Source organism: Heterodontus francisci, chromosome 7, assembly GCF_036365525.1.
Source record: "Heterodontus francisci isolate sHetFra1 chromosome 7, sHetFra1.hap1, whole genome shotgun sequence".
In the NCBI taxonomy this organism is placed as follows: Eukaryota; Metazoa; Chordata; class Chondrichthyes; order Heterodontiformes; family Heterodontidae; genus Heterodontus; species Heterodontus francisci.
In genome coordinates this window covers 61,120,294-61,146,143 of record NC_090377.1, presented here as the reverse complement: position 1 = coordinate 61,146,143, position 25,850 = coordinate 61,120,294, and the positions used below count along the sequence as shown (strand labels likewise).

Below are 25,850 nucleotides of genomic sequence, written 5' to 3'. Positions count from 1 at the left end.
ATGCTACCAAGGTCCACAGCTAATCCTTGGAAGGAGCCAGAAGTGAAGAAGGTCAAGACCACAGAGACTTTGATCGCTACTGGCAGGGCATGGTGACCAGTGCTGTGAGGTTCTTGGTGACAAGGGCACAGATGTCTGCAACCATCTGCCTGGAGAGTTGCAGTCTCCTGCAGCACTAGTTCTCGGTCATGTCAAGGAAACTCCATCTTGGTTGGTAGACCTTATGCTGAGGTTGTTTGTTCTTCTGTGTTCTTCCTGCCCTTCGTTCCTCTCCTCTGGCCCCCTGCTGCCCAGGGATCCGCCTTTCCTGCGGAGAGTGTTGCTCCCCGTCGTCACGTGGGCCACTAGGCCCAAAATCTCAGAATCATGCCCCATTGTCAGCTGCAGCCTTCCTCGTGGTCAACTGGCCACCAAATTGTCCTTGGCAGCCTTTCCCCCTGCTTTTATGCCCCCACAAAGCCAGAAGGATGTCAACCCTCTACACTGTTCGAGCCTTTACTGCCCACTCATCCGCCACCTGCACTGTGCCAAGGGCACCTACTTGTTAATGGCTGTGTTCCCCACTGCGCCGTTCCTTTTATGGGTCCGAGGTTATACCCTAGGGAAGCCATGATTGGTTCGCCACTGTGTACCTGTCTCCCTTCACCTGGCCTTCCCCAGATAGCGCATGCAACCTGTGCGCCCCATGAAAATCTCAACACCTCTTGCTCTTAATGAGCTTCTCAATCACCATGACTGGCCTTAATCAGGTTTGGGCGAAATTGTGATCCTGCTTAACCCTCGGGAATGGTGTTGGGAAACTGGCAAGCCAGCAGCGCTGGTATTTTCAGGCCTCATCTGCCTCGTTTCCATCCTCAGCGGGACCTGAAACTTCAGCCCCTGGTGTCACGGGTCACTACATCCTTTTCCTCCCTTTGTAGCTAGGAACTGAGCAAGTGCAATTGAAAGTAAAAGAAGTCTGAAGAAGTTTGTTAAAAAAAACACAACTGTAGCTTGCCATTTTTATACCATATTTCCATAGAACCAAGCTGTGGTGCCACATTGCAAGAAGCATTTATTTTTAGTAAACATTTTAGTGTGGCATCCTTTTTTCAACTTCTGGTTTGGCTTTGTTGCTTTTTAATAAAAATGTATTGTTATTGCAACATCAATAATTGCAGTATGGCAAGTGAATCACAAAGAATCATCTGAATTATTTCCATGCTATTGGTTTATGTAAGAAAACTACAATTAACTGAACATGAAGCAGAAATGACATCTAAAGAGGTGTCTATATCTGCAGAAAAATGTACGAAAATATGGCAATAAGTCAACCTATTAATTTCACATTGTTCTGAAGACACAATGCAAAACTGATCCTTGGACATATTTGCTGACTTCTTGTCTAAAATCACCTTAAAATAGAAACCTGGGTGGGAGATTTTTAAAAATCATTTGCTGACCATCCGATTTTCAGCATGAATGGGCGATAGGCAGATGAAAATTGCCCCATTTCATACAGTCGTACAAGCTCATCCATTGCAGCTTCAAAAGTGTTCACATCTATCTCGCAGGATGATAATTCATTCCTTGCATAATTGTTATTTTACCTGTCTGTAAATTTAAGTTGATAATTAATTTCCTCCAGCTGAGATTTATATTTTGCATTGAGATTCTGGAACTCCTGCAGAACAGAGGTCTTCAAGTCAGGATATGGGCATTCCAAGTAACGTACATCCTCTGGAATTTCATCAAGATGACGGGGGATTTCTTCCTGATTAGAAAAAAAGATAGAAAATCTGGAATATTCCTCTGTAGAATTTTCCTTAGATTTATCCCCATTTACAGTAATATTTGAAATAATATCAATGGAGCTAATCCTTCTGTGAGCACAAGCCTTGTAAATGAAAGTTGCAAATTGCTGGGGAATCTCATTTGCAGGTCTGCACTTGATTAGTGAGTAGTCGTTTAGTAGTACAGAACTTGAGTATTGCTGAAAATAGACATGTTGTCAAAGCTTCGACAACATGTCTCTATTTTCAGCAATAATTAGTGAGTCGTGGTTTCTGGCCAACCTTTCATGAGGGCTAAAGTGCATTTGCACATAATTATATTTACATTTTAAAATGAAATTGAAAAGCATGCAAATATGGATTCATGATATTTCTTGTTTAGGATTTAATTCTGATGTGCATTCTGCTTGCTCAGTTTTAGTGAGCACAAAGCTATGTTCCATATGTGATAAGAAGCTCTCAGAGGCAGAAGCTTTCATCTCTATATTTTTTTGTGTTTGAATTTTAGCAAGGTCATTTTATTACTAATTTCTGGAGTTTTTTCATTTCTTGCATTAGTTTTGGGGCTGAATTTTAGCACGGGCTTCAGGACCCTGATGTTGGGCGAAAAGTGGGTCCTGAGCCCGCACTTGCCAGCAGTGGGACCAGCTTAGCAATTTTACTGCAGGTGGCCTCCGAGTTGGCCATCTCTGGGCCCGCCATCCAATTAAGGATGGCAGGCTGGCTCTTGATGCTGTCTGACCAGTCAAAGTGCTGACAGCTCTGGAACCTGAGCAGACCCAGAAGGAGAGATGGGCACTGCTGAGGCCAGTTGGAGATCTTGGGCACCTCAAAATGGAGGCACCCTCAGACAGGTAAGTAGAAATTAAAATTCAGAATGGTTGAGGGTGGTAGGCCACACCAAATCACAGAGCTAACCCCTCCACAGGGTTCGTTGGTGCCGTGGGAGTTGCCTTCCCTGCTTGCAGCTCCCTCTTTGGGCCATGGGGCCTCTGACTCCAATGGCCCCCCGGAACTGCCACAGGGAGGCTGCCTCCATGAAGCTGATGGCCTTCCCACATGACTGGGGGGGCTGGGGGGGGGGGGGGGAGGGGGGAGGGCGTTGCCGCTCCGCTGACAACAAAATGCCTGTGGTCCTGTAGAATTGCCATTAATAATGCAATCAGCTGCCCACCTCCATCCCAGTATCACTCCCTTTGGCCTTGCACCAAAATGACCTTTCGTCATTTAATCTCTCCTCAGCCCTCCACCCTATTACAGACTTTCCTTTTGCTGGTCTTCTCAGTTTCCCTGCTTTCACTTGCCCAAAACAAATTATATTTTCTAATTTTATTCAGTTCAAAAGACTCAGCCTGTCCTTGAACGCCAAAACAAAACTCATACTTGGTTAGCCAAATATTCCACCTCCCATTTCTGCTGAAAGCGAGGCTCTGGAAATGTTGAAAACTTTCCATACCTTGGTAGCCACCTCTCTGAAAAGGTCACCATTGATAAGGAGATCCAACAGCAGATCAGCTGCACCAGCTCAGTCTTCTAAAGACTACAGCAGCGAGTGTTTGACAACAAAGACCTCCGCAAGTCAACAAAAGTCCTCGTGTACAGAACAGTTGTCATCACCACATTCCTGTACTAGAGTGAGACCTGGACTGTGCATCAGCAACACGTAAGAGTGCTAGAGAAATTCCATCAGCAATGCCTCCGCCACATCCTCCGGATTCAATGGAGGGGGCGGGGGGGGGGGGAACCACTGAACAAACGCTAGTGTCCTTCTTGAAGCCAGCCAAAATCAACTTTGAAGGGCTGGACACTGTGTCTGGATGACCAAAAACCATTTCCCCTGCCAGGTCCTGTTTTCTCAACTTTCAAATGGCCAGCATTTCAGGGGAGGATAAAGAAAGCGCTTCAAAGACACTCTGAAGCTCTCTTTGAAGTGCAGCAGCATTGACATTCATGACTGGGCGGAGCTTGCTACCAATCATTCAAAATAGCGACAACTTGCCCATCAAGTTGCATCATACTTTGATCCCCAACGACTTAATAATGAGGCAGAGTGGTAGCAGAGAAGGAAAGAACAGGAAGAAAATCCTGCACTCCAGATCTCACTACCTCATGGGACATCCAGCCCTATGTGCCCAAAGATCTGCGGATTGAGAATTGGCCTGCTCAGTCACATGTAGACCCATGGCAGATACTCGTGACCCTGAGCAGACGTCATCCTTGACACTAAGAAGGCTGATGGCAACGACTCAGTTCTAATGAAAGGTCACAGACCTGAAACAGTAACACTGTTTCTCTCTCCACAGATGCTGTCAGACCTGAGTATTTCCAGCATTTTCTGTTTTTAGTTCAGATTTCCAACATCCGTAGTACTTTGCTTTTGACACAGGAAAATGAGGCACAGGGTATGTTGGTATCACTCTACTCCTTACTTGAAGTCTTCCACTTGTTCCAGGCTGAAACCTCGTTGGTCAAGAAGCACAAGTCTGGTATACAGGTCTCCACCCATTTTTCCTTTCCTTGATGTCTGGGAAATTGCGGAGAGGAAAACAGTGCCTAGAAGTCTACCCACAATTCGGCTTTATTTCTAATGCTTTTCACACTCGCATATTAACAATTCAACTCTGAGCCATTTATACTTCCTTTACAAAAGCATAATACTGCAGATGTTGGAACTCTGAAATAGAAACAGAAAATGCTGGAAATACTCAGCAGGTCTGGCAGCACCTGTGGAGAGAGAGAAACAGAGTTAATGGCTGAAAGTTTACACTCCCCCAGGAGCGGCTAGGGAGGGGCGTGAAATCAAGTGGGAGGCGGGGGGGGGGGGGGGTTGCCGTGCCCATTGCCTACCCACCCCTGCTGCTATTTTACCAGTGGCAGGGGGGGGGTGGCAAATGGTCCACCTGGCCCAGACCAATTGAGGCCCTGAAGTGGCCAATTAATTGCTACTTAAGGACCAGCTCCCACCACTGCTGGTATTTTACCAGCGTCAGACAGGCACTTTGCCACCTGAGGAGGCCGCCCAGTCATACCTGGCGGCCTCTTTGCAGGCTGGGGGGGGGCCCTCCTGATCAGGCATCCTGTGCCCCATGGACTCCACCGCCTCACTCCGCTAAAACTACCTCGCCCTGCCCTGTTCTCCAACTCCCAACTCCTCGCCAAGGACCAGCCGATTGTCCCCGGTGAGGCCTGAACCCCATTTACCTTTTTGAAGGGCGACGTCCATCGTCCTCTTCTGGCTGGGTGCAGTGCCAGCAGTGACCACCGCTCCCAGTGGTACTGATGGGACTGAAGAGCTGCTGGCCTTCGGATTGGTTGGCAGCTCTTGGAGGCGGGACTTCCTGCCTCAGAATGACAGAAGACCTGACCGAGGCCAATTAAGAGCCTTGGCCATGCAAAATTGCAGCTTGGCTTCCAGGCCCAGCAGAGGTGGGCTCTCCTCCGATTTTTCAGCTAGTAGGCAGGGCCTACATCTTAAAATTCCAGCTAACATTTTAAGTCTGTGACCTTTCCTGAGTATTTCCAGCATTTTATGTTTTTATTTTATACTGCCTTTAAGTTGCTTTTTGTTACTCTTTCTATCACTATGTTTCACTTTAACCTCTCTCCCATTTGTCCAAAGGAATGTCTGTCTTTATCTCCCAAGCCTCTTGTTTTAGATTGTTTCGTCCCTTCCTCCCATTTCATTAATTTAAATGCTTCCCCACTTCCTCATTAATACTTTCTACCAGTATATTGGCATCAGTGCAGTTCAGGCAAAATCCACCTCAGCTTCCATGAGCCTAGAACTCATCACAATGTTCAAAAATCTGAAGTCTTTAAGTGCAATCTATAGAGCCCCATGGCAATTGCCATATTCAATTGAAATGAATGATGAATATCGATTTTAAAGTTCCTCAAATACAGTATTTCATGACTTAAGTAGTACAAGATGAAAGAAAACAAAACATCTATATCCACTATTATGCCACTGTGGCCAGATTCAACAAGATAACCAATACAGTTGCAATCAGCAATTTTAATGATCCAGTGCAACTAGTTACACACATAACAAGGCAGTAAGTACAAATGATGGATAATACCCCAATTCTTTGGTGAGCAGGTTACCATGTGTTCAAGCTGACTGATCCTTTGTTCTGATTTCTCCTGCTCTAATCTCCTTAAGGCAATTCTTTATATACCCCCAGCTCCACGTGGTATCCACATGACCATGACATAATCCTCTCTCAGCGAATTAGTTGTGAATCTTCAGAATTCTCTACCCCGGAAGTCCGTGCATGCTCAGTTGATGAGTATATACAAGACAGAGATTGATAGATACTTGGACACTAAGGGAATCAAGGGAATGTGGGGATAGGGCAGGAAATTAGAGTTGATATAGAATTTTAGCCTACTCTTGCTCCCATTTCTTATGTTCTATGTTCTTGTGTAGCCAATTTTACACATATGTGGACATATTTCCATTTTGCTTGTTCCTGATTCTTCAAAAGTTTCAGTATTATGGTGCCTTACGAACTAAACAGTGAAACAATTTAAGATTACATCATTAACCATATCTGCAGGTCCTGGCATACCAACTGGCAATACCTGAGGAGAATTGCCTCCACATGCTCTGGATCAGCATGGAGCCAATTGCAGAGCTGTGTTATCCACAGTAAAGATAACTAACTAACCTGCAACATATAGACACCACACCAGTGCAGGCTTTCTATTACTCTTCTAATAATGGAAGGAGCTAATCCTGAATTTTAAATGATGGCCAAGCCCAGAAGATCAGTGGTAGGTGGCTTTTCACAATTTATCATAGAATCATAGAATGGTTACAGCACAGACGAATGCCATTCAACCCATTGTGCCCATGCTCTCTGGAAGAGCAACTCACCTAGTCCCACTCCCCTGCCTTTTCCCCGTAGCCCTGCAAATATTTTTGCTTCAGAAAATTAGTCAGTTCGCTGTTGAAGGCCTCGATTGAATCTACCTTCACCACACTCTCAGGCAGGGCATTCCAGATCCTAACCACGTGCTGCGCAGCAACGTTTTTCCTCACGTCACCGTTGATTCTTTTGCCAATCACCTTAAATCAGTGTCCTCTGGTTCCAAAACCCTTCCGCCAAGGGTTTCTCCCTGTCCAGACCCCTCATGATTTTCAACACCTCTATTAAATCGCCTAAAATCTCTTCTTCAAGGAGTTCTTTTGGGCCTCCTTATCTCGAGAGACAATGGATACGCGCCTGGAGGTGGTCAGTGGTTTGTGAAGCAGCGCCTGGAGTGGCTATAAAGGCCAATTCTGGAGTGACAGGCTCTTCCACAGGTGCTGCAGAGAAATTTGTTTGTTGGGGCTGTTGCACAGTTGGCTCTCCCCTTGCGCCTCTGTCTTTTTTCCTGCCAACTACTAAGTCTCTTCGACTCGCCACAATTTAGCCCTGTCTTTATGGCTGCCCGCCAGCTCTGGCGAATGCTGGCAACTGACTCCCACGACTTGTGATCAATGTCACACGATTTCATGTCGCGTTTGCAGACGTCTTTATAACGGAGACATGGACGGCCGGTGGGTCTGATACCAGTGGCGAGCTCGCTGTACAATGTGTCTTTGGGGATCCTGCCATCTTCCATGCGGCTCACATGGCCAAGCCATCTCAAGCGCCGCTGACTCAGTAGTGTGTATAAGCTGGGGGTGTTGGCCGCTTCAAGGACTTCTGTGTTGGAGATATAGTCCTGCCACCTGATGCCAAGTATTCTCCGAAGGCAGCGAAGATGGAATGAATTGAGACGTCGCTCTTGGCTGGCATACGTTGTCCAGGCCTCGCTGCCGTAGAGCAAGGTACTGAGGACACAGGCCTGATACACTCGGACTTTTGTGTTCAAGGAGTACAACCCCAGATTTTCCAATCTATCCATGTAACTGAAGTTCCTCATCCCTGGAACCATTCTCATTAATCTTTTCCATACCCTCTCTAATGCCTTCACAAGCTGGTTGGTGTCATATCTAGCACAAAGGAAGATGGATGTGGTTGTTGGAGGTCAATCATCTCAGTCCCAGGACATCATTGCAGGAGTTCTTCAGGGTAGTGTCCCAGGCCCAACCATCTTCAGCTGCTTCATCAATGACCTTTCCACCCTCATAAGGTCAGAAATGGGGATGTTCGCTGATGACTGCACAATGTTCAGCACCATTCGCAACTCCTCAGATACTTGAAGCAGCCCGTGTCCATATGCAGCAGGACCTGGACAACATCCAGACTTGGGCTGATAAGTGGCAAGTAACATTCATGCCTCACAAGTGCTAGACAATGACCATCTCAAACAAGAGAGAATCTAATCATCACCCCTTGATGTTCAATGGCATTACCATCGCTGAATCTTCCACTATCAACATCCTTTGGTTTACCATTGATCAGAAACGGAACTGGACCAGCCACATAAATGCTGTGGCTACAAGAGCAGGTCAGAGGTTAGGGATTCTGTGGCGAGTAACACACCTCCTGTCTCCTCAGTGCCTGTCCACCATCTAAAAGGCACAAGTCAGAAGTGTGATGGAATACTCTCCACTTGCCGGGATGGGTGCAACTCCAACAACACTCAAGAAGCTCGACACCATACAGGACAAAGCAGCCTGCTTGACTGGTACCTCATCAACCACCTTCAACATTCACTCAGTTCACCATCGATGTACAGTGGCAGTAGTGTGTACCATATACAGGATGCATTGCAGCAATGCACCAAGGCTCCTTCGACAGCACCTTCCAAACTTGGGACTTCTACCACCTAGAAGGACAAGGGCAGCAGATGCATGAGAATACCACCACCTGCAAGTTCCCCTCCAAGCCATTCACCATCCTGACATGGAACTATATTGCCGTTCCTTCACTGCCACGGAGTCAAAATCCTGGAACTGTCTTCTTGACAGCACTGTAAGTGTACCCACACCCCAAAGACTGCAGCAGTTCAAGAAGGCAGCTCACCAACACCTTCTCAAGGGGAATTATGGATGGGTAATGAATGCTGGCCTAGCCAACAATGCCCACATCCCACGAACCATTAAAAAAAATCCTTCCTAAAGTGTGATTTGCACGAGCCCAAAAGCACACAATGCGAACATACGAATTAGTAGCAGGAGTAGGCCTCTCGGCCCTTTGAGCCTGCACCACCATTCAATAAGATCATGGCTGAACTGATTACTCCACATTTCCACCTACCCCTGATAACCTTTCACCCCTTGCTTATCAAGAATCTATCTACCTCTGCCTTAAAAATATTCAAAGACTCTGCTGCCACTGCCTTTTGAAGAAGAGAATCACGACCCTCTAAGAGAAAAAATTTCTCCTCACCTCTGTCTTAAATGGGCTACCCCTTATTTTTAAACAGTGACCCCTAGTTCTAGATTCTCCAACATCCACCCAGTCAAGACCCCTCAGGATCTTATATGTTTCAATCAAGTTGCCTCTTGCGCTTCTAAATTCCAGCGATACAGGCCTCGCCTAAACAATCTTTCCTCAAGACAGCCCACCCATTCCAGGTATTAGTCTAGTAAACCTTCTCTGTATTGCCTCCAATGCATTTACATCCTTCCTTAAATAAGCAGACCAGTACTGTACACAGTACTCCAGATGTGGTCTCACCAATTCCCTGTACGGCTGAAGCATAACCTCCCTACTTTTGTATTCAATTCCCCTTGCGATAAACGATAACATTCTATTAGCTTTCCTAAATACATGCTGTACCTGCATACTAACCTTTTGCGATTCATGCACTTCTTCTTCTCCTTTTTTGGCCTCCTTGTCTCGAGTGACAATGGGTAAGCGCCTGGAGGTGGTCAGTGGTTTGTGGAGCAGCGCCTGGAGTGGCTATAAAGGCCAATTCTAGAGCGACAGACTCTTCCACAGGTGCTGCAGATAAAATTGGTTGTCAGGGCTGTTAGGCAGTTGACTCGCTCCTTGCGCTTCTGTCTTTTTTCCTGCCAACTGCTAAGTCTCTTCGACTCGCCACACTTTAGCCCCGCCTTTATGGCTGCCCGCCAGCTCTGGCGATCGCTGGCAAATGACTCCCACGACTTGTGATCAATGTCACACGATTTCATGTCGCGTTTGCAGACGTCTTTATAACGGAGACATGGACGGCCGGTGGGTCTGATACCAGTGGCGAGCTCGCTGTACAATGTGTCTTTGGGGATCCTGCCATCTTCCATGCGGCTCACATGGCCAAGCCATCTCAAGCGCCGCTGACTCAGTAGTGTGTATAAGCTGGGGGTGTTGGCCGCTTCAAGGACTTCTGTGTTGGAGATATAGTCCTGCCACCTGATGCCAAGTATTCTCCGAAGGCAGCGAAGATGGAATGAATTGAGACGTCGCTCTTGGCTGGCATACGTTGTCCAGGCCTCGCTGCCGTAGAGCAAGGTACTGAGGACACAGGCTTGATACACTCGGACTTTTGTGTTCAAGGAGTACAACCCCAGATTTTCCAATCTATCCATGTAACTGAAGTTCCTCATCCCTGGAACCATTCTCATTAATCTTTTCCATACCCTCTCTAATGCCTTCACAAGCTGGTTGGTGTCATATCTAGCACAAAGGAAGATGGATGTGGTTGTTGGAGGTCAATCATCTCAGTCCCAGGACATCATTGCAGGAGTTCTTCAGGGTAGTGTCCCAGGCCCAACCATCTTCAGCTGCTTCATCAATGACCTTTCCACCCTCATAAGGTCAGAAATGGGGATGTTCGCTGATGACTGCACAATGTTCAGCACCATTCGCAACTCCTCAGATACTTGAAGCAGCCCGTGTCCATATGCAGCAGGACCTGGACAACATCCAGACTTGGGCTGATAAGTGGCAAGTAACATTCATGCCTCACAAGTGCTAGACAATGACCATCTCAAACAAGAGAGAATCTAATCATCACCCCTTGATGTTCAATGGCATTACCATCGCTGAATCTTCCACTATCAACATCCTTTGGTTTACCATTGATCAGAAACGGAACTGGACCAGCCACATAAATGCTGTGGCTACAAGAGCAGGTCAGAGGTTAGGGATTCTGTGGCGAGTAACACACCTCCTGTCTCCTCAGTGCCTGTCCACCATCTAAAAGGCACAAGTCAGAAGTGTGATGGAATACTCTCCACTTGCCGGGATGGGTGCAACTCCAACAACACTCAAGAAGCTCGACACCATACAGGACAAAGCAGCCTGCTTGACTGGTACCTCATCAACCACCTTCAACATTCACTCAGTTCACCATCGATGTACAGTGGCAGTAGTGTGTACCATATACAGGATGCATTGCAGCAATGCACCAAGGCTCCTTCGACAGCACCTTCCAAACTTGGGACTTCTACCACCTAGAAGGACAAGGGCAGCAGATGCATGAGAATACCACCACCTGCAAGTTCCCCTCCAAGCCATTCACCATCCTGACATGGAACTATATTGCCGTTCCTTCACTGCCACGGAGTCAAAATCCTGGAACTGTCTTCTTGACAGCACTGTAAGTGTACCCACACCCCAAAGACTGCAGCAGTTCAAGAAGGCAGCTCACCAACACCTTCTCAAGGGGAATTATGGATGGGTAATGAATGCTGGCCTAGCCAACAATGCCCACATCCCACGAACCATTAAAAAAAATCCTTCCTAAAGTGTGATTTGCACGAGCCCAAAAGCACACAATGCGAACATACGAATTAGTAGCAGGAGTAGGCCTCTCGGCCCTTTGAGCCTGCACCACCATTCAATAAGATCATGGCTGAACTGATTACTCCACATTTCCACCTACCCCTGATAACCTTTCACCCCTTGCTTATCAAGAATCTATCTACCTCTGCCTTAAAAATATTCAAAGACTCTGCTGCCACTGCCTTTTGAAGAAGAGAATCACGACCCTCTAAGAGAAAAAATTTCTCCTCACCTCTGTCTTAAATGGGCTACCCCTTATTTTTAAACAGTGACCCCTAGTTCTAGATTCTCCAACATCCACCCAGTCAAGACCCCTCAGGATCTTATATGTTTCAATCAAGTTGCCTCTTGCGCTTCTAAATTCCAGCGATACAGGCCTCGCCTAAACAATCTTTCCTCAAGACAGCCCACCCATTCCAGGTATTAGTCTAGTAAACCTTCTCTGTATTGCCTCCAATGCATTTACATCCTTCCTTAAATAAGCAGACCAGTACTGTACACAGTACTCCAGATGTGGTCTCACCAATTCCCTGTACGGCTGAAGCATAACCTCCCTACTTTTGTATTCAATTCCCCTTGCGATAAACGATAACATTCTATTAGCTTTCCTAAATACATGCTGTACCTGCATACTAACCTTTTGCGATTCATGCACTTCTTCTTCTCCTTTTTTGGCCTCCTTGTCTCGAGTGACAATGGGTAAGCGCCTGGAGGTGGTCAGTGGTTTGTGGAGCAGCGCCTGGAGTGGCTATAAAGGCCAATTCTAGAGCGACAGACTCTTCCACAGGTGCTGCAGATAAAATTGGTTGTCAGGGCTGTTAGGCAGTTGACTCGCTCCTTGCGCTTCTGTCTTTTTTCCTGCCAACTGCTAAGTCTCTTCGACTCGCCACACTTTAGCCCCGCCTTTATGGCTGCCCGCCAGCTCTGGCGATCGCTGGCAAATGACTCCCACGACTTGTGATCAATGTCACAGGACTTCATGTCGCGTTTGCAGACGTCTTTAAAGCAGAGACATGGACAGCCGGTGGGTCTGATACCAGTGACGAGCTCGCTGTACAATGTGTCCTTGGGGATCCTGCCATCTTCCATGCGGCTCACATGGCCAAGTCATCTCAAGCGCCGCTGGGTCAGTGCAGTGTATAAACTGGTGATGTTGGCCGCCTCGAGGACTTCTGTGTTGGAGATACGGTCCTGCCACCTGATGCCAAGGATTCTCTGGAGGCAGCAAAGATGGAATGAATTGAGACATCGTTCTTGGCTGACCTACGTTGTCCAGGCCTCGCTGCCATAGAGCAAGGTACTGAGGACACAGGCTTGATACACTCGGACTTTTGTGTTCCGTGTCAGTGCGCCATTTTCCCACACTCTCTTGGCCAGTCTGGACATAGCAGTGGAAGCCTTTCCCATGCGCTTGTTGATTTCTGCATTGAGAGACAGGTTACTGGTGATAGTTGAGCCTAGGTAGGTGAACTCTTGAACCACTTCCAGAGCGTGGTCGCCGATATTGATGGATGGAGCATTTCTGACGTCCTGTCCCATGATGTTCGTTTTCTTGAGGCTGATGGTTAGGCCAAATTCGTTGCAAACCTGTCGATGAGACTCTGCAGACACTCTTCAGTGTGAGATGTTAATGCAGCATTGTCAGCAAAAAGGAGTTCCCTGATGAGGACTTTCCGTACTTTGGTCTTCGCTCTAAGACAGGCAAGGTTGAACAACCTGCCATTTGATCTTGTGTGGAGGAAAATTCCTTTCTCTGAAGACTTGAACGCATGTGAGAACAGCAGGGGGAAGAAGATCCCAAACAGTGTGGGTGCGAGAACACAGCCCTGTTTCACACCGCTCAGGATAGGAAAGGAGTCTGAGGAGGCCACGTCTACTGACGAGGTCAAAGGCTTTGGTGTGATCTATGAAAGCAACGCAGAGGGGCATCTGTTGTTCGCGGCATTTCTCCTGTAGATGATGAAGGGAGAACAGCATGTCAATGGTCGATCTCTCTGATCGAAAGCCACACTGTGCCTCAGGGTAGACACGCTCGGCCAGCTTCTGGAGCCTGTTTAAAGCGACTCGAGCGAATACTTTCCCCACTATGCTGAGCAGGGAGATTCCACGGTAGTTGTTGCAGTCACTAGGACACCCAAATCCCTCTGCATCCTCTCACTATTTAGATAATACGCTTTTTTAATCTTCCTGCCAAAGTGGACAATTTCACACTTTCCCACATAAAACTCCATTTGCCAGGTCTTTGCCCACTCACTTAACCTATCTATATTCCTTTGTGCCCCCTTATGTCCTCTTTACAAGTTACTTTCCTACCTAGCTTTGTGCCATCAGGAAATTTAGCAACCATACCTTTGGTCCCTATAAATTGTATAAAAATGCTCCAGTTTCAATGCTCGAGTACCTAGAAGACCAGAAACTATACCCTTTTTTTTTAATTCTTTACCTCAAATCCAATATTATTGATCTGTTCTTCCAAGGTGCATCTCTCTTGCTCAAGCTTGTCTGTTATGACCTTCTGTTGGTTTCTTACACATTCCACCTAATTTCGCAAAAAAGATTTGGAAAATACATGTGCTTCATGAGCATAATACAAAATAGCATAAGAATAACAAGTGTTAGGAATTTACAGTTAAATTACTTTCCCCTCAGGATAATGTAAACAATAATACTTTATAGGAAATTTTGTAAAGCTTTGGGTGACATTTACATTTTCTTCATTATTAGGGAGATCTTAAGGCAAACATAATATGCTGTAATTTGCTGTTAGTTAGACTTGCCCTTGTATGTTTAGGTTTCAAATTTTTTTGTGTGGTAATTTGCTGAGCATGGGATGAGGGAAACAAGGCATCGGGGACCTGACTGAACAGGGCAAACTATTGTGTATCTCCTTAATTGAAGGATTGTGAGGTTAATCGTGCAAGGACTGAAAAAGTAGTGTAAATTAGAGTGGTGCCTTCAGTATGAAATCAGGTACAGAAAGAGAAATAAAGGGAAAGAAAATTAGGTTAAGAGAAAGAGAAAAACAGAAACAGAAATGAAAAGTAAAAAACATTTTAAATTAAAAATTAAAATGTTATATTTGACATTTAAAAATCTCAATACCTGAAGGAATGCGACTCAACGCTTTTAATAGTTAATGTTCAGTGTCAGAGAGGTTGATTGGCAGTAATTAACAGTTGTGACAAGTAAGATTATTAAACATTTAAACCTACTAAAAAACTTGTCATATATTATAGTAAAAGAATGAGGCATAATACAAAAGATGCCAAGATGGGAAGTTGTATCAAATTGTAACAAGCCCACTGCAGCTGGAGCTAAAAGTCCTTGAAGAACTGGCTGAGAACTGTCTAGCAGGCCTCTCTCAAGTAGATAAGAAACCTTGAGATAAGGACAAAATAAGACAGCAGAGAATACGAAGGGCATTACGTAATTATGTCAAGTTGGTAACAGCCACATGTATTAATCCCTGATTGGTCAAGAAAGCATGCACAGGGAATGATAGCCCTGGGGATGATTAGGCACTGGGAGGGATTAATTGAATAAGAGCCAGGATTAAAGAGACCTTACTGCTCAGGTCAGCATGGTGGACAGAATCAGAAGCAAGAAAACAAAGAGAAAAGACAAGAGAGAAAGAAACAAAGAGAAAAGATGAGCAGTTTGAAGACCAAAAGCTGCAAGAGAAGAAGTGCACCCCCCATCCAGGACGAATATGGGAAGTATATAAGCTCTCGTTCAACAGTAAATCGCTGCCTGAGTTTATTGCCATAGTTTTCATGAAACTTAATAAACTTGTTCTGACTTTGTCTCAATAAGCAGCTTCATAACTGAACTTTTGTCATGTCCAATCCCGTTGTAAGGGCTTAAATCCTTACAGATTGACTCCTGATTACAGACATCAGTAAAATGGTACTTGCCTTTGAAATGACAAGACTTAATTTTCTGTGGTGAATCTAGTTTGTATCTACTGCACAAATACAGCAACTTCATACCATTCATTGCATTTAAATTTGAGGGAGACAGCAAGATTCTGTTTTCACAAAGTTAATGGCAGGGTGGCCCAACTCGGACAACAACTTTTGGATACCCGTGTTTAACCATATAATCTGCCCCTCGCCTGAAGTGGCTGTATCATTTGCACATAAATAAGGATGAGCATCATTAGCCTCATCATTACTTTGGCAGAAAATTTTGGCCTAATATATAGCTACTTGGTAAGCTTTAATGGAGCTTTAGTAGAGATCAAAATGAAATATTACTGTGATGAGATGTGCTGAAACAAAGTTGATTAGTCTAATCTGGAGAGAGAAGGTCCCACAGAAAGTAAAGGATGGAATCATAAATACATACAAGAACAAAAGACAGGTCAGACTGAGTTAATTATTGGGGCATTTCACTTCTATCTTATAGCTGACAAGACTCTAGGCAGGATTTTCCCTGCGGCTTCTAAACCCCACCATCAGGCTCAAATGTGGGTCAGAAGCCCACGCTGTGTGGAAACCGTCACTCATGGTGATTTTCCCTAGGGCGGCCAATTGCTGGTCAGAGAGCAGGCTTGCCGTCCTATTAAGCATGGTGGCAGGGCTCTCAAAGCTGGAGGGTCAATCAGAGGTCTTTCGGCTTGAAAGGAGCAGCAGGCTGCAATGGAGGTAAGAAAGGGAGAATGGTATTTCAAAATGGAGACAGTCTCTCTCCAATTTTTATAAATTTAAACTAAAAAATGTTTTTTGCAGCCAGGCCAGCAGTGTGTGGGGCCTACCTGGAGCGCTGTCCTCTGGTCTGCTGCCAAGATGCTGCTTCCAGGCAGTTAAGCTGGCCTGCGTCGCACTGGAAAATCTCAGTCTGCCTTATTTTAGATTTAGATTTTTAGATTTAGATATACAGCACTGAAACAGGCCCTTCGGCCCACCGAGTCTGTGCCGACCATTAACCACCCATTTATACTAATCCTACACTAATCCCATATTCCTACCACATCCTCACCTATCTTTATATTCCCCTACCACCTACCTACACTAGGGGCAATTTATAATGGCCAATTTACCTATCAACCTGCAAGTCTTTTTGGCTGTGGGAGGAAACCGGAGCACCCGGAGGAAACCCACGCAGACACAGGGAGAATTTGCAAACTCCACACAGGCAGTACCCAGAATTGAACCCGGGTCGCTGGAGCTGTGAGGCTGCGGTGCTAACCACTGCGCCACTGTGCCGCAGTGACCTTAAGTGGCCTTTAATTACTTGGATCAGCTACCCACTGTGTGCAGTGGGTAACTGTGCCACCCATCCCCATCCTGCCTCCGCAAAAACATCCCGGGGGCGGGATAGAGCCAGGGAACTGGCACGCAGACTGGTGGCACTTTTTTTAGCGCCTACCAGCCTCCAGTCCCAGCTCCAATGGGTCCAAAAAATAAAGTCCTCTGAGTCAGATTATTCTCAATCACCTGCACTTGAATATAGTTTGCCAAGGGCTTCCAGAATCGCAATGCAAAGAAATATAAGAACAGAGTAGGCCATTCAACTCCTAGAGCTTGTTCCACCATTCAATTAAATTATAGCTGATCTGCTCCTCAGCTCCATTTACCTGCCTTTGCACCATATCCCGAGAAATCCCGAGGGTACAAAAATCTATCAGTTTCACTTTTGAAAATTTCAAATGAGCTAGCCTCGCAGTTTTTTAGCGAGTTCAGATTTCCACGACCCTTTGCATGAAAAAGTGCTTCCAAATTTCACTCCTTAATGGCTTAGATCTATTTTTAAGATTGTGCACCCATGTTCTGGATTCAGCACAAGATGAAATAGTTCCACCGTATCTACCTTGCTAAATCCCTTAATTATTTTAAATGCCTGATAAGATCAATAAACACAAAGCAAAACAAACCGAGTTTATGCAACATGTCCTCGTAATTTAATCCTTTAAGCCTGGTATCAGCTTGGTGAATCTGTGGCTGAATTTTATACAGCTGACGACAGTCTAGACGCCAGGTGAAAAAGGCAAGGTGAACCCCACCTCGGCTGTTTGTGGGACCCCTGGCTGGATTTTACAGCACAAGGTCAATTAACTGTGGGGGCCACTGCTGGAACTGCAGCAGGCCCTGGACAGGGAGCAGCCATAGCGCCTCAGACTGCAGGTAAGCAGGACTGGGCCCGTTGGAGCCAGTCAGACAAGTCCCGGCGAGGGATGGGGATGAGTCTTCTCTTAGGCAGTCTCTCAAGACTGAGGATGACTTGTTTCCACTCTGGTTCAATGAGTTCTAACATGGCTAACGGGTCCGATGTGCGAACCGCAGATTCTACCACATGTGGGGCAGGTGCTATTTGAAGATTTGGATCGGCGAGTTACTTGGGGACTGTGCTCTCCTTCCGCTGCCTGGACTTGGCTTTTGCGTGCTCCCACCGAAATCTCACGAGGTGCTCCGTACCTTCTCGAATGCACCTTCTCTACTTTGCGCGGACAAGGGACAGGGACTCCCATGAGTCAGTGGGTATGTTGGATTTCTTCAGGGATGCCTTGGGACCGTCCCTAAAGCATTTCCTTTGTCCTCCTGGGAGACTTTTGCTGCAGTGAAGATCAGAGCAGAGCAGTTGCTTCGGGAGCCTGGTGTCAGGTGATGTGGCCCCGACCAGCAAAGCTGGTTTTGGGTGATTAGCAGCTCAATGCTGAGAATGTTGGCTTGGGAGAGGATGCTGACATTAGGCCGCCTACCCTGCCAATGAATGTGAAGGATTTTGTGGAGACAGCGTTGGTGGTATTTCTGCAATGCCTTCAAGTGCCTGTTGTAGATTGTCCAAGTCTCTGAAGCATATAGGAGCACAGGGATCACTGTACATGATGACTTTAGTCCCAGGTTTGAGGTCCTAGTCCTCGAATACTCTCTTACTCAGTCAGCCGAAGGCAGAGCTGGCACATTGAAGTCAGTGGTGAATTTTATCATCTATGTCTGTCATCATTAAGAGAAGACTCCTGAGATATGGAAAATACGTTTTCCAGAGTCCCGCCGTGGATCCTGGTTGATGGAGGATGACACTGCGCTGTGGAGGTGGGTTGGAAGAGGACCTTAGTTTTCCGGATGTTTAAAGTAAGGCCCATCCTCTCATATGCTTCAGTGAAGGAGTCAACGATGACTTGGAGCTCAGTCTCTGAGTGGGCACATACACAAGCATCATCCATGTACTGAGGCTCAATGACTTAAGTTGGAGTGATCTTTGTTTTGGAGTGGAGACAACGGAGGCTGAATAATTTCCCATCCATCCTGGGAGGTTATCTCCACTCTTGTGGGGAGCTTGCTGGAGGTGAGGTGCAAAATTGCAGCAAGGAAGATGGAGAAGGGGGTTGGTGCGATGACACAGCCTTGTTTGATGCCATTCTCTGAGATAGGGTCTGTTGTAGTCCCGTTGGCAAGGATTACGGCTTGCATGTTATCATGTAGTAGGCGAAGGATGGTGACAAATTTCTGAGGTCAGCCAAACTTGGGGAGGACTCTCCATAAACCCTCATGATTGACGAAGTCAAAGGCTTTCGCGAGGTCAAAGGCGGCCATGTATAGAGGTTGATGCTGCTCCACATTGCAACTCAGGAAGGAGTACTTTGGCCACTGGAAGGAGGCGGTTGAGGAGAATCCTTGTGATCACCTTCCCTGTGGCAGACATCATGGAGAATCCCCTGTAATTACCACAATCGGATTGGTCTCCTTTCTTGAAAATGGTCACAATCATGGTGTCCTTGCGGTCCCTTGGCATGTGCTCCTCTTCCCAGATAAGGGATATGAGGTGGTGCAATTGCGTTAAGAGTGTGTCACTGCAGTGTTTCAGGATTTGGGCAGGAATTGCATCTGCTCCAGAGGCTTTGTTGCTTTTCAGCTGATGGATGGCTTTTCCAACTTCATTCCAGGTCAGGGTAGTGCCACAGCCGAGCCAGGTAGTGTAGTGAGGGATGGAATCAAGGACGCTTGGGTCAAAGACAGAGACTCGATTGATGAGCTCTTCGAAGTGCTCCCTCCAGCAGACGCTGACTGCCTCTCTGTCCTTGATGAGCTCTCCTCTGTTCTTGGCTCACAGCAAGGTGGGCCCCTAAGTATTTGGGCCGTAGACGGACTGAACAGTGCTGAAGAATCCGCACATGCAGTGGTTGTCCGCAAGCTGTTGAATCTCCCGCGCACCTTCCACACATCATTTGTTCTTTATGTCACAGGTTTTTTGCTATAATGCTGTTTTCAGACACCAATAGGCCAGCTACTTTTCTCTTGAAGCATGGTTGTTCTTCCAGTATGCAGACGTTTTCCACTTACGTTTGATTAGATCTTGAATCCCTTGGTCATTCTCGTCGAACCAGTCCCTATGTTACGTGGTTGAGAAGCTACGAACCTTTTCACAGGTGCTGATAATGATGGACTTTAGAGTGGACCAGGCATTATGGACACATTGTGGCTCACGTTGGCTGGGAGTTGAGAGGTTGCTTGTGAGGCACTGGCTGAGGAAAGCTGCCTTTCCAGGATCCTTGAGACCTTCAATGTTAAATTTCTTACGGCTATTTCTGTTGCCGCTCCTGTTTAGGAGCCAGGTTAATGGAGATAATAGACCATATAAGATGATGATCGGTCCAAGGGTGAGGGTGGGTGGGTGGGTTGTGAGGGCAGGAGGGTGGGTGTTGGCACATATGCTGCCAGGGACCCTCTGTGGGCCACGGATTGCCCAGGCAGGAGGAGATCACCACACCCCCAGCCATTTCCAACCCATAAGGAGGCCGCCTGGTGTTACTGGACGGTCTCCACATGTAGGGAGGGAAACCCCACCGCCAGTAAAATGTCAGCAGTGGCGGGATGAGGCCCTTAATTGGCCATTAATTGGAAATAAAGGCCTACATTGGCTTCTCAAGGCATCCTCGGCCTTCCCCGCCCCAACTAAATTGAATGGCATTGGGAAGGTGACGGGCACTACACTCCCGTTCCCCCCACCCACCGTCTTCCTCACAATTTCATGGGCCACCACACCTCCCTGTCCATCCCTAGAGGGCTGATAAAATTTAGCCCTGTGCTTTTCTCCCTCATGATATATTTCTCTTTCCTAATACATCTTTCCTGATGTTTGGTGCCCAAAATTGAACACAGCACTCCAGATGGGGTCTGACCCAGGCTCTATAAAACTGAAGCATCACTTCTAAATACTAAACTCCTTGAGATAAAGGCCAATAATGTATACTGGGCCCTGCTCTGTTCGCACTTTTTTAAGTAGCTGTGCTGCATGATGCAACAAGGGAACTTCAGGTAAGTCTTGGGATACGAAACTGCACAACAGGGAAATTGTTGGATCTATCAAGGCTGTGAACATTGTCTAAAGTCTCCAAGAATCTTTGTATGCTGATATCTTCACACATGACAGATTCTAAAGAGGATATTCAGCTGGTAATGGATAGATTTTCAGCTTCCATTCATAGCTACAGGCTTACTATTAGTCTGAAGAATCATAGAAAGTTACAGCATGGAAGGAGACCATTCGGCCAATTGTGTCCGCACCGGCCGACAAGGAGCCATACGGCTTAATCTCACTTTCCAGCTCTCGGTACATAGCCTTGTAGGTTATTGCACTTCAAGTGTATATCCAAGTACTTTCTTAATGTTATGAGGGTTTCTGCCTCTCCCACCTTTTCAGGCGGTGAGTTCCAGATCCCCACCACCTTCCGGGTGAAAGGATTTTCCCTCAAGTCCCCTCTAAACCTCCTATCTCTTACCCTAAATCTATGCCCCTTGGTTATGAATCCCTCAACCAAGGGAACAGGGCCTTCCGATCAATTGTATCTAGATCCCTCATCATTTTATACACTTCAATTAGGTTTTCCCTCAACCTCCTCTGTTCCAAAGAAAACAACCCTAGCCTATCCAATCTTGCCTCACAACTAAAATTCTCCAGTCCAGGCAACATCCTCATACATCTCCTCTGTACCCTCTCTAATGCAATCAGATCATTCCTTCAGTGTGCTGACTAGAACTGCATGCAGTACTCCAGCTGTGGCCTAACTAGTGCTTTATATAGTTCCAGCATACCATCCCAGCTCTTATATTCTATACTTCACCTAATAAAGGCAAGTATCCCATATGCCTTCTTGACCACCTTATCACTTTCAAAGATGTTAAACTGCTCAATACTTCCTCTCTTTCATCTAATACTTCACTCTTCTCCTCCCAGATTGCAATGTCTGTGTCATCCCTCACTTTTATGAGAACAGACACAAAGTATTCATTAAGAACCATACCAACGTCCTCTGCCTCCACACACGGGTTACTCTTATGGTTCCTAATAGGACCTACTTTTTCTTTAGTTATCCTCTTGTGCTTTATGTATTTATAAAATATCTTTGGGTTTTCATGCCCTCTCTTTGCTTTCCTAATATTCTTTTTAATTTCACCCCTACACTTTTCATACTCCAGGATTTTTGCAGTATTGAGTCCTCATCATCTGTCGTAAACTTCCCTTTTTTACTTTATCCTCTCCAGAAGCCCCTTGACACCTGGGGAGCCCTGGATTTGTTAGTCCCACCCTTTTTGTTTAAGGGAACATATTTGCTCCGAACCCTCTCTTCCTTGAATGCTCCCATTGATCTGGCACTGATTTACCTTCAAGTAGCTGTTTCCATTCCACTTTAGCTAAATCACATCTCAGCTTAGTAAAATTAGCTTTTCCCAAATTGAGAACTTTTATTCCTGGTCTATCTTTGTCCTTTTTCATAACTATCCTAAATCTAACTTAATTATGATCACTTCCACTAAAGCGCTCCCCAACTGATACCCCTTCCTGCTGTCCAGCTTCATTGCCTAAAACTAAGTCCAGAATCACCTGATCAAGTCTTATCGGACTTGTCACATATTGGGTAAAAAAAGATCTCCTGAATGGATTTTAAGAATTTTGCTCCCTCTGTGTCTTTCACACTAATTCCATCCCAGTTAATATTAGGGTAGTTGGAAGCCCCCACTATTACTGCCCCTATTGTTTTTGCACTTCTCAGAGACTAGCCTACATATGCCCTCTTCTATCTCCATCTGACTGTTTAGGGACCTATAGTACAATCTAAATAGTGTGATTGCCCCTTTTTTGTTCTTCAGTTCAATGAATATGGCCTCATTTGATGATCCTTCTATTATACCATCCCTCCTCACAGCTATAATTGTTTCTTTAATCAATATTGCAGCACCCCCCTTCTTTTTTTATCCCCCTCTCTATCTCGTCTGAAAATCCTGTAACCAGGAATGTTGAGCTGCCATTCCTGCCCTTCTTTCAGCCATGGCTTAGTCTTCTTCTTCTTCTTGTTTGGCCTCCTTGTCTCGAGAGACAATGGGTAAGCGCCTGGAGGTGGTCAGTGGTTTGTGAAGCAGCGCTTGGAGTGGCTATAAAGGCCAATTCTAGAGTGAACGACTCTTCCACAGGTGCTGGAGATAAAATTGGTTGTCGGGGCTGTTACACAGTTGGCTCTCCCCTTGCGCTTCTGTCTTTTGTCCTGCCAACTGTTAAGTCTCTTCGACTCGCCACACTTTAGCCCCGCCTTTATGGCTGCCCGCCAGCTCTGGCGATAACTGGCAACTGACTCCCACAACTTGTGATCAATGTCACAGGACGTCATGTCGCGTTTGCAGACGTCGTTAAAGTGGAGACATGGACGGCCGGTGGGTCTGATACCAGTGACGAGCTCGCTGTACAATATGTCTTTGGGGATCCTGACATCTTCCATGCGGCTCACATGGCCAAGTCATCTCAAGCGCCGCTGGCTCAGTAGGGTGTATATGCTGGGGATGTTGGCCGCCTCGAGGACTTCTGTATTGGAGATATGGTCCTGCCACCTGATGCCAAGGATTCTTCGGAGGCAGTGGAGATGGAATGAATTGAGACGTCGCTCTTGGCTGACATACTTTGTCCAGGCCTCGCTGCCATAGAGCAAGGTACTGAGGACACAGGCTTGATACACTTGGACCTTTGTGTTCTGTGTCAGTGCGCCATTTTTCCACACTCTCTTGGCCAGTCTGGACATAGCAGTGGAAGCCTTTCCCATGCGCTTGTTGATTTCCGCATCGAGAGACAGGTTACTGGTGATAGTTGAGCCTAGGTAGGTGAACTCTTGAACCACTTCCAGAGCGTGGTCGCCAATATTGATGGATGGAGCATTTCTGACGTCCTGTTCCATGATGTTTGTTTTCTTGAGGCTGATGGTTAGGCCAAATTCGTTTCAGGCAGCCGCAATCCTGTCGATGAGTCGCTGCAGACACTCTTCAGTGTGAGATGTTAATGCAGCATCGTCAGCAAAAAGGAGTTCCCTGATGAGGACTTTCTGTACTTTGGTCTTCACTCTAAAACGGGCAAGGTTGAACAACCTGCCATCTGATCTTGTGTGGAGGAAAATTCCTTCTTCTGAAGACTTGAACGCATGTGAGAGCAGCAGGGAGCAGAAGATCCCAAACAGTGTAGGTGCGAGAACACAGCCCTGTTTCACGCCACTCAGAATAGGAAAGGGGTCTGATGAGGGTCTGAGGAAGAGGATGAATATGATGCCACCGAACAAGTTGTACTGGTTACAAGGTCTTTTTTTTTTTCAAGAGATACAGCACTGAAACAGGCCCTTCGGCCCACCGAGTCTGTGCCGACCAACAACCACCCATTTATACTAACCCTACAGTAATCCCATATTCCCTACCACCTACCTACACTAGGGGCAATTTACAATGGCCAATTTACCTATCACCTGCAAGTCTTTGGCTGTGGGAGGAAACCGGAGCACCTGGCGAAAACCCACGCGGTCACAGGGAGAACTTGCAAACTCCACACAGACAGTACCCAGAATCGAACCCGGGTCCCTGGAGCTGTCAGGCTGCGGTGCTAACCACTGCGCCACTGTGCCGCCCTGTGATGAATGTGCTAGGTGCAGACTTGTTTAACTGCTTGCACTTCGACAGTAAGTAGAACAGATAGTTTAAAATATTATCATGATTCACTCAGTAGTGAGGATTAATGCAAGGTTAAGGAATATAAAAGTACTACATGCTTTAGGTTTTGTGATGACAACACATTGAGGTCACTAAAGAGAGTTGCAATTCCATGTAAAACAGCTGGAGTAAGCTTTTTTATAGCTACTTATGTAGTCTGTAGCGAGATACCTATGCTGTTGAGTAAACCTTCTATGAAAAAGAACAAATGAAACTTGACATGGAACAAAATAACGCAATTATTTTTGGAAAGTGAGCGGATATGCAGTTTAACCAGTTAGGACAATATTGTATCCCCTCAACAAAACCTGATATTTCTGATCAGAGTATTCCGACTAGACAAGCATTAATGGTATCAGGTGATAAGAATCAGAGAAAAAAAAAAGCAAAGTTGTCTTGAAGTTACATAGCCAATTTTCTCACCCTACTTGTCAAAGGTTAAAATTCCTGCTAAAAGATGCAGGTGTGTTTGATGAAGAGTGTATGCAGCTAATAGACGAGATAAGCGAGAAGTGTGAAATCTGTAAAAAGTATCGGAGGAAGCTGCCAGACAGAAATATTTTCATTCCACATTTTGTAGACATGGCAATCATATTTAGTCTTTCTACAATAATACTTGTTATGGACAAAAGGGTTCTTATGCACAAAATCATGGAGAAGTGGACTGGATAGGGGGAACCCACAAAGTTTCTAACTGATAATGGAGGGAATTTACCAATGATAAGTTCAGAGACGTGGGAAAAAATGAACATTATGGTGATGAACACTGCAGTTGAAAGTTCTTTCAGCAATGGATTCTGTGAAAGGAATCATGCAATAATCGATGAATTGCAGCATAAAATTTTAGCTGATCAACCAAACTGCAAGGTAACAACCTCTCTGGCACGGGCAATTCATGCAAAAAATTCATTCCAGATGGTTGCAGAGTATAGACCTTATCAATTAGTCAATGGGTGAAATCCCATATTGCCTTCCCTGCTGTGTGATAGTCTTCATGCACTAGAAGGTACTGCAATCAGTTAAATTTTTTCAGCACATTTGCATGCTTTTCATGCAGGGAGACAAGCTTTCATCAAGGCAGAGGTCTCAGAGAAAATTCAGGGAGCTGTGAGGTATCGCATAAGACAATCTAAAACTAAATTTAATTCAAGATATTTAATGTATTATGAAAGAGAGGGTCATAGTAAATACCTGGTAAAGTAACAGGTCGTGATTCTAAGACAGTACTTATCAAGCATGGCAATCAAGCTGTTAACATTCATTCCTTGCTTAATTAGAAATAATTACAAAATCTCAAACTCTGAACAGATGATGGAAGTACATAAAGCACTGGCATGGACTCAATAGGCCAAATTGCCTCTTTCTGCACCGTCAATGACTCTATGAGTCTGTACCTCAAATGCTCATGTGTTTGTGATGAAGGTCCTATTAAACAGAATACGGTTGATCAAGGG

General features: G+C 45.8%; 1 protein-coding gene across 1 annotated transcript in view; it reads right to left on the bottom strand.

The window, feature by feature from the left end:
* Positions 1–25,850, bottom strand: part of LOC137372019 (coiled-coil domain-containing protein 148-like) — a 174,584-nt gene that overhangs the window by 79,719 nt on the left and 69,015 nt on the right. The window contains exons 7-8 of the mRNA XM_068035288.1: positions 13,881–13,976; positions 1,590–1,753 (exon numbers count right to left, since the gene is read on the bottom strand). Of these exons, the coding sequence (XP_067891389.1) occupies positions 1,590–1,753; positions 13,881–13,976 (260 nt within the window). The remainder of the gene's footprint in view (positions 1–1,589; positions 1,754–13,880; positions 13,977–25,850) is intronic.